A 13409-nucleotide genomic window follows, 5' to 3' on the forward strand; every position below is an offset into this window, starting at 1 on the left:
AAGCTGGTTGTGAGCTGCCAGCTAAAGTTTAGAACGGTTCTCATCTCTGTGAAGTTTCATTCAAATAGACTTCCACTTGTAGATATATTTGATATCTCCAGAGAGACTAACATTACTGATAAATAGTGATATTTATTTGCCACTTGAGAACCTGAGCACAGCAGAAGCAAGATGCTGGGCCAGGCTTCCATAGCTACTTCATGCAGTGAGAGGTAAACAGTAACAGCTAAGAATTTAAAGATTATCACAGTCAGGCTCTTCTGATTCTGTAATCTGTGTATTGATTGCACCTTCCCATAATCTGACCTACAAAAATTAAAAATAATTAAATAAAAAACAGTTTAACCAAGAAAGATTTAATCTGAAAAGGAAGAAGAAAACACAGACAGACTTGGAACTGGTATGTAATAAACAAGGTAGAGAGGACTAAAGCTGCCAAGTAGGTGGGAGTGGAAGGAAAAAAGGCATCTTAGACTCTGAGCAAAATGCTGTTATTAAATATAATTGCATCAATTTGATCCAAATCCAACATTTCTTATTCACTGAAAAGAGACACATTCAAAAAGCAACAATTTCCTTCATAAATAAACACATTCAGCCAAGGAAGCTTCTACCAAAAAGGTTTAACCCTAAAGGTAATAAAAAGCAAGAGAAAATTTATTTCAGTACTCTCAATTTCAAATAACTTCTGAATATAAATATATGGGCTGAGCACTATGGCTAACATCTGTAATCCCAGAACTCTGGGAGGCCAGCATTGGAAGACTGCTTGAGACCATAAGTTCAAGACCAGCCTGGCCAACATGGTGAGACCTCATCTCTACAAAATATGAAAAAATTAGCCAGGTACGGTGGCATGTGCCTATAGTTGTAGCTACTCAGGAGGCTGAGGCAGGAGGCAGAAGTTCAAGGCTGAAGTGAGCTACGATCATGCCAATGCATTCCAGCCTAAGCAGCAGAGCAAGACTCTATTTCTAAAAATAAATAAACAGATAAGCTATAGCTAAGTTAATAATAACTACCTTTAAAATTCTAACAGAGGATAATATTGATTTGAGTAATAACTCTCTCTCCCACATGGTATGGCTAGATTTGCGTCAATTAAATGCTCTCTCTACTGCAATGTCGTGAATTAATTTTGTTTATACAGTGAGCAGGAAGAACTCGTCAGGCAGTTATAAATTTTGGGGTTTATCCAGGATCCATCCTTGCAAATGTCCGCTCACGGTTCGTCAGCCTCCTACCAGTATAACAGATCTAGAGGTAAGCTCTGGCAACTGCTTATTTCTACTGAAGGCCATCTCTGGCACTGTACCTGCTCCTGCTGGTGAGGTACTGTCAACTCATAGGGCATGGATCTAATTGCAGTGAAGAAATAGTCCTGGAACCTGTCTGAAATGCCTCTTATTAAAAAATCCATTTGCCTTCATCACATACAAAGGCCGAACCCATCTGCAATGCCACCTCCTGATATGGAAAACAGCTGTTCACCCAAATTCATCTAGTCTCAGGACTAGGAAACTAAAAAGATATGGGATGGTATATTTAAACTTGCTCTTTCCTGTTTATCTGAATTATTTCTCACAATCTACTCATTATCCTATAGTCTGCAGTTCACTTATGTGCTATGCTAAAACTGTAGGTGAGAATATTAGCCTCTTTGTCATGTAAGCCTTGGAACCCCAACCAGGCACCTATGAGTACATGCAGACAGCTGCAAAGCAGTTCCGCTGCTCTTACCCTAGGGACAACCCACACCCCTACTATGACATTAGGAAGAAGTTAGAGCAATCCCCATCCTTTTCCCATCTCATAACTTACACCTCAGGATTGAGGTGTGCTGAAACTCAAAGAGCGAAAGTGAAACAGCCTTTGCAAAAATTATCAAAGTGAGAAAATTATGACACTGGGGGAGACATGACCAAGCCTACACCCCTGTAGCCTCTAACCTTCAAGCTCCCTTAATTATTCCTAGGCTTATGCTAGGCTAGCTTTGGGAAACATTTAGTTTACAGTTTAAGTAAAAATAGTCCTTCCTCAAAACTCAACTATCTTTATAAAGCTAATGAGAGACCACCAGGCTAGGAGGATAGAGAAGCCTAAATTTTGCTAAGTTTTTGACATTAACAATTGCCAGCCATTATTCCAGAGGTCACAAGATATGCAACTTCCCCCAATATTCCTGCAGATATAATCACTATTGTAGAACCTAACAGTGGCCTTGTAAGATACCTTTACAGGTTTTTTGCATGTCTGAAACCAATGATGGTTCCACGTGGACCCACCAACTGCTCCTGTGGTCCCACCCAGAAGAGATTCAGCATGCAAGAGGATAATTTCCCACACCCCTATGATTGCACCTTCCAAACAATCACCAGCAAGCACCCATTGCCTAGCCACCCCTAACCTAACTCTTCCCTCAAACAACTTTTGAAAAACTCCTAATCTATGAGCCTTCAAGGAGAATGATTTAAGTAATAAGTCCATCTTCAGTGTGGTGTGGCTGGCCTTGCATCAATTAAACTCTTTCTCTACTGAAATTCCGTGAATTGATTTGGTTTGTGCAACGGCAGAAAGAATCTGTCAAGGGTTACAGTATCTGGCCCACAATATGTTCAGCTGTCTCCAGAAAAATATTTATTCAATTGTTCTTCATATAAAAAAGGGAACCAATTACCTAAGCAGCCATTGGGCACTAGATGTGCTTTGTTGGCAAGACCAAAAATGTGGGGCTCTAAGAATTCTTAAGAAATGAGAAAAAGAGGAGCATTGAAAATCCAAGTGCTGTGATTTCTCATCACATTAAAGTAACAATGAGACCCTCTACTGAAATGATGAGCATACTCACATGGCTTTCTAAAGTGTCAGCATGTCAGCACTGGCTTCCTCTGGCCTCTGCAGGATAAACATCCTCAACTCTTGGAGATTTGCTGTCTTTGTAGCTCACAGACACTAATCCCAGAGCCATACTCTGTTCCCAGGTAATGACAATGGGAAGAAGGACAACACCACAACTACTGCAACTACATCACAGAATGGATCTTCACAGGTGGGCTGCAGTTGAACATCACCTGCCAAGTCTGCCATGGAGTTTCCACCACGATAGACCCCTTGTGGGACATTGGCTTAGAGCTGCCTGTCTCTTCTGCCATCCTGTGGCCCATGAAGTCAGGGAGTGAAGGCAGTATGGTGAATGGGGAAAGCCACATGTTGGGAACCACCACACCTTATGGGCTGCTTGCAAACGTGAGAAGCCCACCAGCACTCATATGGCAAGGAAGTATCTACCTACAGGAAGGCTGTTGTTGATCAGGACCAAAGCAGGGCTTTTATTTCACATGTTACCCAGGATAGAGCCTTGAAAAAAGATGTGGCATTAGCCTGAAGTTGGCTGCAGTTGCTCTTGCCAGTTTATGCTGGTTTTTTTATTTTTTCTTTACCAGATGACTAAATATTGGTGTTCACTAGCTTTTCATTGTGTAGGGATCTGAGAGCAAAACAGCAAAACTGTAAGCTCACTTATCTTTTGTGGTTAATAAACTAAACCACAGTGTGAGCTAAGAGCTGAGTGCTCTCCCCATAGTCCATGGCCTTTTTTACATGTGATTAAAATATAGTTGTGGTGTTCTGTACTTATAATCATTTTTGAAATTGTCCATTTACTGCTTCAGTCTAGATAAGTAATAAGATTTAAGATGTGACTATTATAAAATGTATTTAAATAGCTGTAGCATACAGCTTACAATTGTAGAGAGAGCAGAAAACCTTTCTAAACTTTATGTTAATTGAGTCTAGTGTTTTAAAGTCTTTCTTTTGCATGCATTAATTAAAGGTTATTGCAGAAGAAAAAAAAAAACCCTAGTAGAAATTACAATGAAAACAAAGTCTAATGCTATCTTTTGTGTTAAATTATGTTTAAGAATAAGAAAAATCTTCAGTTGAGCAATTAGAATTTATTGTTATATATTGATTGTGGAAAATACTAATGGCAATATTTGGATTTAATTGTTTATAACTATCATCTTGCAAAACCTATGAGAAATAGAAAGATTGACTCACAAATACCTAAAATAAGATGATAGGCTACTTTTGAACATAAGCATCATGATGCACACTAAATGAAAATTTGGTTTTTTACTCATAATAATATTTCAGTTATTATTGACCCTTAACTTGTAAGTTGCATCTAGACAAAACTATAAATTAACAATAAATATCTGCTGAGAAGCCATATCTTTGACTTCCCTGAGTATGGGTGACTCTTGAAATGGGTACATCCCTTGTACATAATGTATGTGTAAAAATATGTATATTTCAACTAAATGTTCTCAATAAAATGTTTCTACCCATCATTCTCCTGTGCTCAAAATGCACACCAAAACCCCAAAAATGTTTAAGTATTTAAAGATATTGGCTCTTGAAAAGCATGAAGGTTATAGGTCAAAATGAGCCTCATCACCACCAGTGTGGATCTGTCTTTTAGCAACTGAATTGTCACTTAGGGGGCCAAAGAGAACAGCTCCTGGATGGATATATAGACTCCTTTAAGAATTACTCTTCCATAAAAGAAATATTTGATGTTGACCTGCTGGCAACATGTTTTTCCCATTCTAAATCCTTATAAGTAAATCTGATACAAAATGTCTGGTGGGTATGAATATTCTGTTAAACTTAAAAAGATCATGTGATGGACATTGCAAAACTCAATCTTAAAATTTTTAAATTATTTTTCAGATACAAAATAACTATAACTTGTGTTAACATTCTGTGAAACTTAAAAAGACCCTGTGATGGACATTGCAAAACTCAATCTCAAAATTTTTAAATTATTTTTCAGATACAAAATAACTATAACTTGTGTTAACATTCTGTGAAACTTAAAAAGACCCTGTGATGGACATTGCAAAACTCAATCTCAAAATTTTAAAATTATTTTCCAGATACAAAATAACTTTAACTTGTGTTAAGCACACAGCAATTAAATATGATTTTTTCTCATAAAACATAAGAAAGCAACATCTTTTAAAAATATTCAATGTTTTCAAAACACTGTTTCTGTCTTCCAAAGTTCAGGCTTTAGATTAAACATTGATGCAAATATGAATACCCTTCATTGATGTTCAACAATAATATTATACTCAACCCCTTAATAGGAAAGGACAACCCCATCCTGATCAGATACTATAGGTGTCACTGAAGAATTCTAAATATGACTTTAAATGCTCAATAAAATATTCTAAATAAGTAGAACTGAATACATCTGAGAATCTGTGAAGCTTTATATGTTTGCTGATATTTTCAATTCCTAAACATAATCTGAGATGCTAGAAAGTTCATCAGCATCTCACTTTTTATACTGATGACCTAGAAAAATTACTCACTTAGATGGTTCATTTCTGTCATTTTTGATAAATTTTGTAAATTTAATGTTAAAGTATGAATTTTTTTTCATTTTAAATGTAAAGTAGCCCCCACTTAAAATCTAAACTGTGTAAACACATGATCATTAGCAATTCTGCATCACTTGACATAAGAAGGTCTGAAACAAGGTGAGATCTTATTATGATGAACAGTGTAATGTTGTCATAGTCTATCAATAAATGATCTCTAAATGGGACCCATCAGATGTTAAGTCTTTTTATATTCTAAAGAATAATCAATCAAGTAAATCATTTTCTTGATATCTTCATCAGCTTTCACCTTTAATTTACTAAGGATATCTTGCTAGAAATATTAAATGAAAATGATTAATATCACTAATTATCCTTCCTTTCCAATAAAAGTTATATTTTAAGTTACTTATTATTGACATTCACACTACAATGTCACTTGCAATTTTTTAATAAAATCACTTGCAGCTATTTCATAGAACTTCTAGAAACTTTCTTGACTAACATCCTCTTTAAAAACAATGTTAAATTAAATCACTTACTGCAAACAGCCCACTCTTACTGCTACAGGAATGTGGGGAAGTTGGGTGGCCCACTTCAGTGTCACATCTTGATAAATATGCAACATGTTATTATGGTTTCCAATCAAAGTATTTATTGTCCCTTCAGAGACTGTAGGATGAAGATACAGAAAAGAGACACTAAGAAAACAGTCATTTGGAACAGCATGTCTCTGTTAGGAAATTTATAACACAAACTAATTCTAATATCTTGATTTTAATACATAAAGATTTTAAGTAATAAAATATTTTTTGTAACTTTAATCTACCAGTATAAAAAAGAAAGGAATCATTTTACAGTCTTGGATGCTATAACTAGATATCGCCAACATTTTTGCATTTCATCTAGAAAGCACGAATTTCATTAATATGTAACACATTTAAGCTAATGATTTACTAGGCATTCACTACAGATAATTCATTCTACTAGACATTACAATTGTGCTTAAAAAAGAGTCTGATGTTCTCTTGAACACATCTTGAACAGCCACATTATGGAAAGTATTAATGTATGCCGGAGGCCAATTTTACAAGTCATTTTGTACAAAGTAAAATGACTGACAAAACCAAATGTGTGCTTTATATCAAACTTCTATTCAAACTCTGAAAGTTAAAATTTCCATTACATACTCAGTATTAAACTATTTTCATATATGTTTAAAATATGTGTATGAGTGTGGCTTTTTCTGGTGTATATCACATAACCTTTTCATATGGAAGAGATGAAAGAAAATCTTTCTACACACCTGAGCAATATGGCAGAAAACAACTTGGGCTCCAATCAAGCTTCTTCATGAATCGAATTTGTCCATTATCCTTAAGGCAAAAAAAGTTTCTCTCACCAAGAACAAAAACAGAAGATGCTGACTGATTGAAAGAGACAATACATATATCAAGGGCTTGCTCTCCAATATTTAGAGTCCAATCCACCTACAAAGCAAAACTCAAGATCAATTTAGTTGCTAAACTGAGAACATATCAGTTATTTTCATATCCACATAAATTAACAAACTGCTTTACAACAAAGCAGAAATATAAAGATGGGCTAATCTCTTTTGTTTCTTTATGCTTTTTTTTCTCACTATGATCATTTTTCTGACATTTAACAAGATGCTAATCAGTTTTGTTCCATGTCTTACCAGATGATATTAGCTATTCTGCAGTTCAAAACACTAAAAAACTTATCTGCTTCCCCAAAAATCTTCCATGAAAATATTGTGCTTAATTTGCAAATCAAATTTAATAATCTGTAGAAACTATAGTCATTATTATTGTACATGTGTTTTTATATGACAACTAAAAATATATTAATATGCATATACAGAGTAGTCACGAAGCCACTAGAGAGTATAGCAGAATATACATAAGAGCTGCTCCAGAGTGTCTTCATATTGCTGGGATACAGTTAATGTTCAATAAATGCTTCTTAAAGTAATGAAAGAATGAATGTAAAATGATGTATAAAATGAGAGCTTTTCAGGATTCATCTCCCACACAATTAATATTTCCAAGTCAGTCAGGAAAATGCAAAAGAGCAAAAATACACCATTTTGAAAAAATATTGGCAGACAGGTATATATTTTTTAAGTTTTTCTTTTTTAAAAAAATGTAGAACACTTCACGAATTTGCATGTTATCCTTGCACAGGGGCCATACTAATCTTCTCTGTATCGTTCCAATTTTAGTATACATGCTGCCAAAACAAGCACATTTTTTTTTTTTTTTTTTTTTTTTTTTTTGAGACAGAGTTTCACTCGTTACCCAGGCTGGAGTGCAATGGCGCAATCTCGGCTCACTGTAACCTCCGCCTCCTGGGTTCAGGCAATTCTCCTGCCCCAGCCTCCTGAGTAGCTGGGATTACAGACACGCACCACCATGCCCAGCTAATTTTTTTTTTTTGTACTTTTAGTAGAGACGGGGTTTCACCATGTTGACCAGGATGGTCTCAGTCTCTTGACCTCATGATCCACCCACCTCGGCCTCCCAAAGTGCTGGGATTACAGACATTTTTTTCAGTTTTTCTAACTTTTACTTTAGGTTCAGAGATACATAGGAAGGTTTGTCATATAGGTAAATTCATTTCACAGAGGTTTGGTGTACAGATTATTTTATCACCCAGGTACTAAGCGTAGTGTGCAACAGTTATTTTTTCTGATCCTCTCCCTCCTCCCACCTTTCACCTTCAAGTAGGCCTCAGTGTCTGTCATTCCCTTCTTTATGTCCTTATGTTCTCATTATTTAGATTCCATTTGTAAGTGAGAACATGTGATATTTGGTTTTCTGTTCCTGCATTAGTTTGCTAAAGATAATAGCCTCCAGCTCCACCCATGTTCCTGCAAATGACATCTCATTCTTTTTTATGGCTGCATAGTATTCTATGGTGTATATGTACCACATTTCCTTTATCCAGTCTACTGTTGATGGGTATTTTGATTTTTTTTTTAATTTGCTGAGGATTGTTTTATGTCCAATTGTGTGGTTGATTTTAGAGTATGTGCTATGTGGTGATGAGAAGAATAAATATTCTGTTGTTTTGGGATGGAGAGTTTTACAGATATCTATTAGGTCCATTTAGTCAAGTATTAAATTCAGACCTTAAATACCTTTGTTAATTTTCTGCCACAATGATCTATCTCATACTGTCAGTAGGGTGTTGAAATCTCCCACTATTATTGTGTGGCTGTCTAAATCTCTTAGTAGGTCTCTAAGGAATTGCTTTATGAATCTGGGTGCTTCTATGTTGGGTGCATATATATTTAGGATAGTTGGATCTTTGTGAAATTGAACCCTTTACTATTATGTAATGCCCTTATTTGTCTTTTTTGTCTTTGTTGGTTTAAAGTCCGTTTTGTCAGAAATTAGGCTTGAAACTCCTGCTTTTCTCTATTTGCTTAATAGAGTTTTCTCTATCTCTTTATTTTCAGCTTACAGGTGCAAATAAAGCATGTGAGATGGATCTCTTGAAGACAGCATACCATTGTGTCTTGCTTTTTGATCCAACTTGCCACTCTGTGTCTTTTAATTGGGATATTTAGCCTGTTTACATTCAAGATTAGTATTGATATGTGTAGATTTGATCCTGTCATTGTGTTGTTAGCTGGTTATTATGCAGACTTGTTTGTGTGGCTGCTTTATACTGTCAGTAGTCTGTGTACTTAAGTGTTTTTTGTATTGGTTAGTAACAGTCTTTCTTTTCCATATTTAGTGCTTCTTTCAGGAGCTCTACTAAGGCAGGTCTGGTGGTAACAATTTACCTTCCCATTTGCTTGTCTGAAAAGGTCCTTATTTCTCCTTCACATATGAAGCTTAGTTTGGCTGGATATGACATTCTTGGTTGAAGATTTTTTTTCTTCATGAATATTGAATACAGGCCTCCAGTCTCTTCTGGCTTGGTAGGGTTTCTGCTGAAAGGTCCACTATTAGCCTGATGGGGCTCCCTGTGAGGTAACCTGACCTTTCTCTCTAGTTACCTCTAACATTTTTTCTTTCATTTTGACCTTAGAGGATCTGATGATTTTGTGTCTTGGAGATGATCAATTTGTACAGTATCTTGCAGGGGTTCTCTGTATTTCCTGAATTTGAATATCAGCCTCTCTAGTGAGGTTGAAGAATTTTTCATGGAAGATATCCTGAAAGAGGTTTTCCAACTTGCTTGCTTTCTCCCCATCTCTTTCAGGGATGCCAATGAGTTATAGAGTTGGTCTCTTTGCATAATGCCATATTTCTTGGAGGTTTTGTTCATTTCTTCTTCTCTTTTATTTTTGTCTCACTGTCTTATTTCAGAAAGCCAGTCTTCAAGCTGTTTCCAAAAACAAAGATTAAAAAAAAGAGTCTTTCCACAGCTTGGTCTCTTCTGTCATTAATACTTTTGATTGCATTATGAATTATTGTAGTATGTTTTACAGCTTTTTCAAATCCAGTTAAGTTCTTTTCTGTACTGGCTATTTTGTCTGTCAGCTCTTGTATCATTTTACTGATTCTTAGATTTCTTGGATTAAATTCTGACATTCTCCTGAATCTCAATGGTCTTTCTTTCCTATCCATATTCTGAATTCTATTTCTGTCATTTTAGCCATCTCAGTCCAGTTAACAACCCTTGCTGTAGAACTAGTGTGATCATTTAGAGGAAGAAAGACACTGTGGTCTTTTGAATTGTCAGAGTTCTTGCACTGGTTCTTTTTCCTCTGTGTACGTGGGTGCTCCTTTACCTGAGGTGTAAATTGAATACAGTCAGTAGATTTCTTTTCCTGATGTTTTCAGAGGGCTGAAGCTTTCTGCAAGGTCTTTATTTGTAGCTAAATTCTTGCTTTGGTTTCAAAGTGGGGTATGTTAACAAGTGTATTGGTCAGTGGGTAGGCTCTTGCTCACTCATGTGTCTCCTCTGTAATTTCTCTTTTTTTCTCAAAATGGACACTCACTCTGTTGCCCAGGCTGGAATGTGGTGGCGCAACCTCGGCTCACCGCAATGGTTGCCATCATGCTCCCTATCAATGCTCTGAAAGTGTGGGCTCTTCTCCCACTTGTGTGCTGGCTGAAGATCACAGCTTGGCACCCCCAGGCTCCACTCTGCCTCTCTGGGGAGACCTCAGGCTTTATGTTCCCTCCCCAGCTTGGAGGCAGCAGAGGAAGGGACCTAAGCAGTGGTTGGGGCCAAGCGTCTTGTCTCCTGGGGCTTCACCTGAGAAAGATGCAGAGCTGCAATCAAACCATGAATCAGCCCAAAATGGGAGGGCTTCACTAAGGGCCCCAAGTCAGTGTCCCTGACAGGCATATATTATATATGAAAGTAACAGTGAGATGGTTTCACAAAGAAAAATCTGCCCAAAGAGGAAATAGGGCTGCTGTCAAAGTTAGGCTATAATCAACACAACGGATCCAAAAAAAGATCATGAAAAGGCACATTAAAGACAAGATGAATTTTTGGCCATCAAGACATGATCTTAGGTATTTATCTACTTTAGATATTAAAATATATGAAGAAGGCATAAAACCCAAGTGGGTCTGGCCAGAAAGGCAAATATTGCCAGTATACATATAAGAACAATCTGTAGCAGGGAAATAGCCTAGTGAACATATGTAGGTGCATCAGACTATCTTAAGCTGAACTAGAATTCAACACTAAGAAATTATTTGATTACTATTTAGTTCAAGCATAACTTACCTATATAAAAAAATTCCACTGGACAAGACATGAATGTCAGTCCCATGACAGTTATATTTCTTATTACATTGTAACAGGCCAGCATTCACCTTTGGGTGTCAGTGTCTGTAACTTAGGCTGATGTGTACCTTACTCTGAGAGGTGATTTATTCAAAGTGAACAGACAAATTATGTTTCTGAGGCCACAGTCTGAGATCCAGCCACTAAATATTTCCAATTGCCAGATACTGAATTCCACTCTCTGTGACCTCCACTTAGGGAAATACACTACAATTTTGAATTAATGAGTATCATAAAACACTGAAATTTGCTAAGAATGACAATAAAAAAAATTATTCCACTTCCAGCCAAGATGGAGTAATGGGAAAGGATTTAGCATCCCACCTAAAACAACCACAAAATGAACAAAATAAATGAAACAATAGTTTGCAAGGCACTAGACACCAGACAACAAAGCACAGCAATCCCTTAAAGACAGAAAACAAATGAGGTGAGTGGCCTTACACTTCCAGGCTTGAAAGGTGTAATGCTTTCACCAAGGCTGATTGCCCCAGCCTTGAAAAAGTTTCTAGGCCATAACGCAGGAAGAACCTAGCAGACTCTGAATCGTGGAGATGGATACTCAGAGCCTAGAGAAACCACAGCAGCAGTTGGAGTTAACAAGACAGCATACCAAATAGCTGCATACAAAAGCTGCATACAGACAGAACTCTGAAGATCTACAGAGAGTGCCCTCGAATATTCAGCTGAGTACTTATTGGCAAATTCTTATAAGGAAACTACACAAGGCCAGGGAAAGAACCACCCAAAAAGATAAGAGATAACAATGCCCAGCATTCACACAGTGTATAAAATACTTCCTCTGCCTACCAGCCAGGCTGGAAAATCTCATAATTCTGGGTAAATTGGGTACAGTACAAGAAGGATCTTGCCTGAGGAGTAGGGAAAAAGTAGCCCGAAAATGAGGACTGCCCTGGTCCCACTTAACAAGTCCTGAGAACAAAGCCCCAAAAAATCAAACTGTTTCCAAGTAACTTAACTGTGTCCCAGGGATAACCTCAAGAACAGCATACACATAAAAAGTGAAAAATTCATCACCAGCAGGCCCACACTAAAAGAAATGTGAAAGGAATTACTTTAGTTTGAAGGAAAATGACACCAAATGGAAATATGGGGTTATACAAATTAAAGAAGAACAGCAGAAATGGTACCTACATGGGTAAATACATATTATTCTCATAATTAAAATCTCATTAAAATATAATTAATTATTTAAGAAAAAAATTATAATATAATATGGGGTTCACAGCCTATGTAAAAATAAAATATATGACAATAGCACAAAGGCTGGAAGGTGGGAAACAGAAGCATAGCTCTTACATTATACGTAAGGTAATATATCACCTGAAAGTAGACTGTGTTAAGCCTAAGTTAAATACTGAAAACCTAAAGTAAACACTAAAATAATAAAACAAAGAGTTATAGCTAAACCAACAAAGGTAAAATACAATCACAAAAAATACTGGATAAATCTAAAGGAAGGAGAAAAAAAGAAAACAAAAAAACCTAGACATATAGATAAATAAAACAAAATTAAATGGCAGAGTATATATTATACTGATTTTAAAAAGCAAATCCCAACCAACTTGATGCTGCTTACAAATTACACACTTGAAGTATAAAGGTACAAACAGGTTCAAAGTGAAAAGATAGAAAAGGGTATCAGAATAACACTAAGCAAAAGAAAACTGAGTATTTTACCAACAGATTAAATAGCTTTCAGAAAAAAGAAGATTATCAAATAAAAGGATAAAGGTCATTTCATAATGTAAAGGAGATGAGTTCATCATGAGACAGCACAATCTTAAATATTTATGTACCTAATAACAGAATTCCAAAACATCTAAAGCAAAAAATAAATAAATAAATATAGTTACAGGCCTGGTGCATTGGTTCATGCCTGTAATCCCAGCACTTTGGGAGGCTAAGGCAAGTGGATCACCTAAGGTCAGGATTCAAGACCAGTCTAGCCAACATAGTGAAACCCTGTCTCTACTAAAAATACAAAAAAATTAGCTGCACACGGTGGTACGTGCCTGTAGACCCAGCTACTCGGGAGGTTAAGGGAGGAGAATCACTTGAACTGGGGAGGCAAAGGTTGCAGTGAGCTGAGATCATGCCACTACACTCCAGCCTGGATAACAGAGCGAGGCTCTGTCTAAAAATAAAAATAAAAATAAATAAATACAGATATAGATATAGCTAGATATATTTCCAAGGAGATACAGAAAAATCCAC

At 36.4% G+C, this 13409-nt stretch overlaps 1 protein-coding gene and 1 non-coding gene across 7 annotated transcripts in view; both read right to left on the reverse strand.

Annotated features, from left to right (window-relative positions):
• Positions 1 to 13409, reverse strand: part of BBS9 (Bardet-Biedl syndrome 9) — a 726661-nt gene that overhangs the window by 572210 nt on the left and 141042 nt on the right. For all 6 annotated transcript variants that reach the window (XR_010344069.1, XM_064380469.1, XM_064380467.1 and 3 more), the window contains exons 8-9: positions 6697 to 6880; positions 5933 to 6062 (exon numbers count right to left, since the gene is read on the reverse strand). Coding sequence is in view for 5 of the 6 variants with exons in the window: in XM_064380469.1 (XP_064236539.1) it covers positions 5933 to 6062; positions 6697 to 6880 (314 nt within the window). In the remaining variant the exon portion in view is untranslated. The remainder of the gene's footprint in view (positions 1 to 5932; positions 6063 to 6696; positions 6881 to 13409) is intronic.
• On the reverse strand, positions 7553 to 7659 carry LOC135276563 (U6 spliceosomal RNA). Its single transcript, XR_010344124.1, has one exon. It is a non-coding gene; the product is annotated as a U6 spliceosomal RNA (small nuclear RNA).

The sequence above is a fragment of the Aotus nancymaae genome, unplaced genomic scaffold (genome assembly GCF_030222135.1).
Source record: "Aotus nancymaae isolate 86718 unplaced genomic scaffold, 86718_ANA_hifiasm-v0.15.2.pri h1tg000025l, whole genome shotgun sequence".
Lineage (NCBI taxonomy): Eukaryota > Metazoa > Chordata > Mammalia > Primates > Aotidae > Aotus > Aotus nancymaae.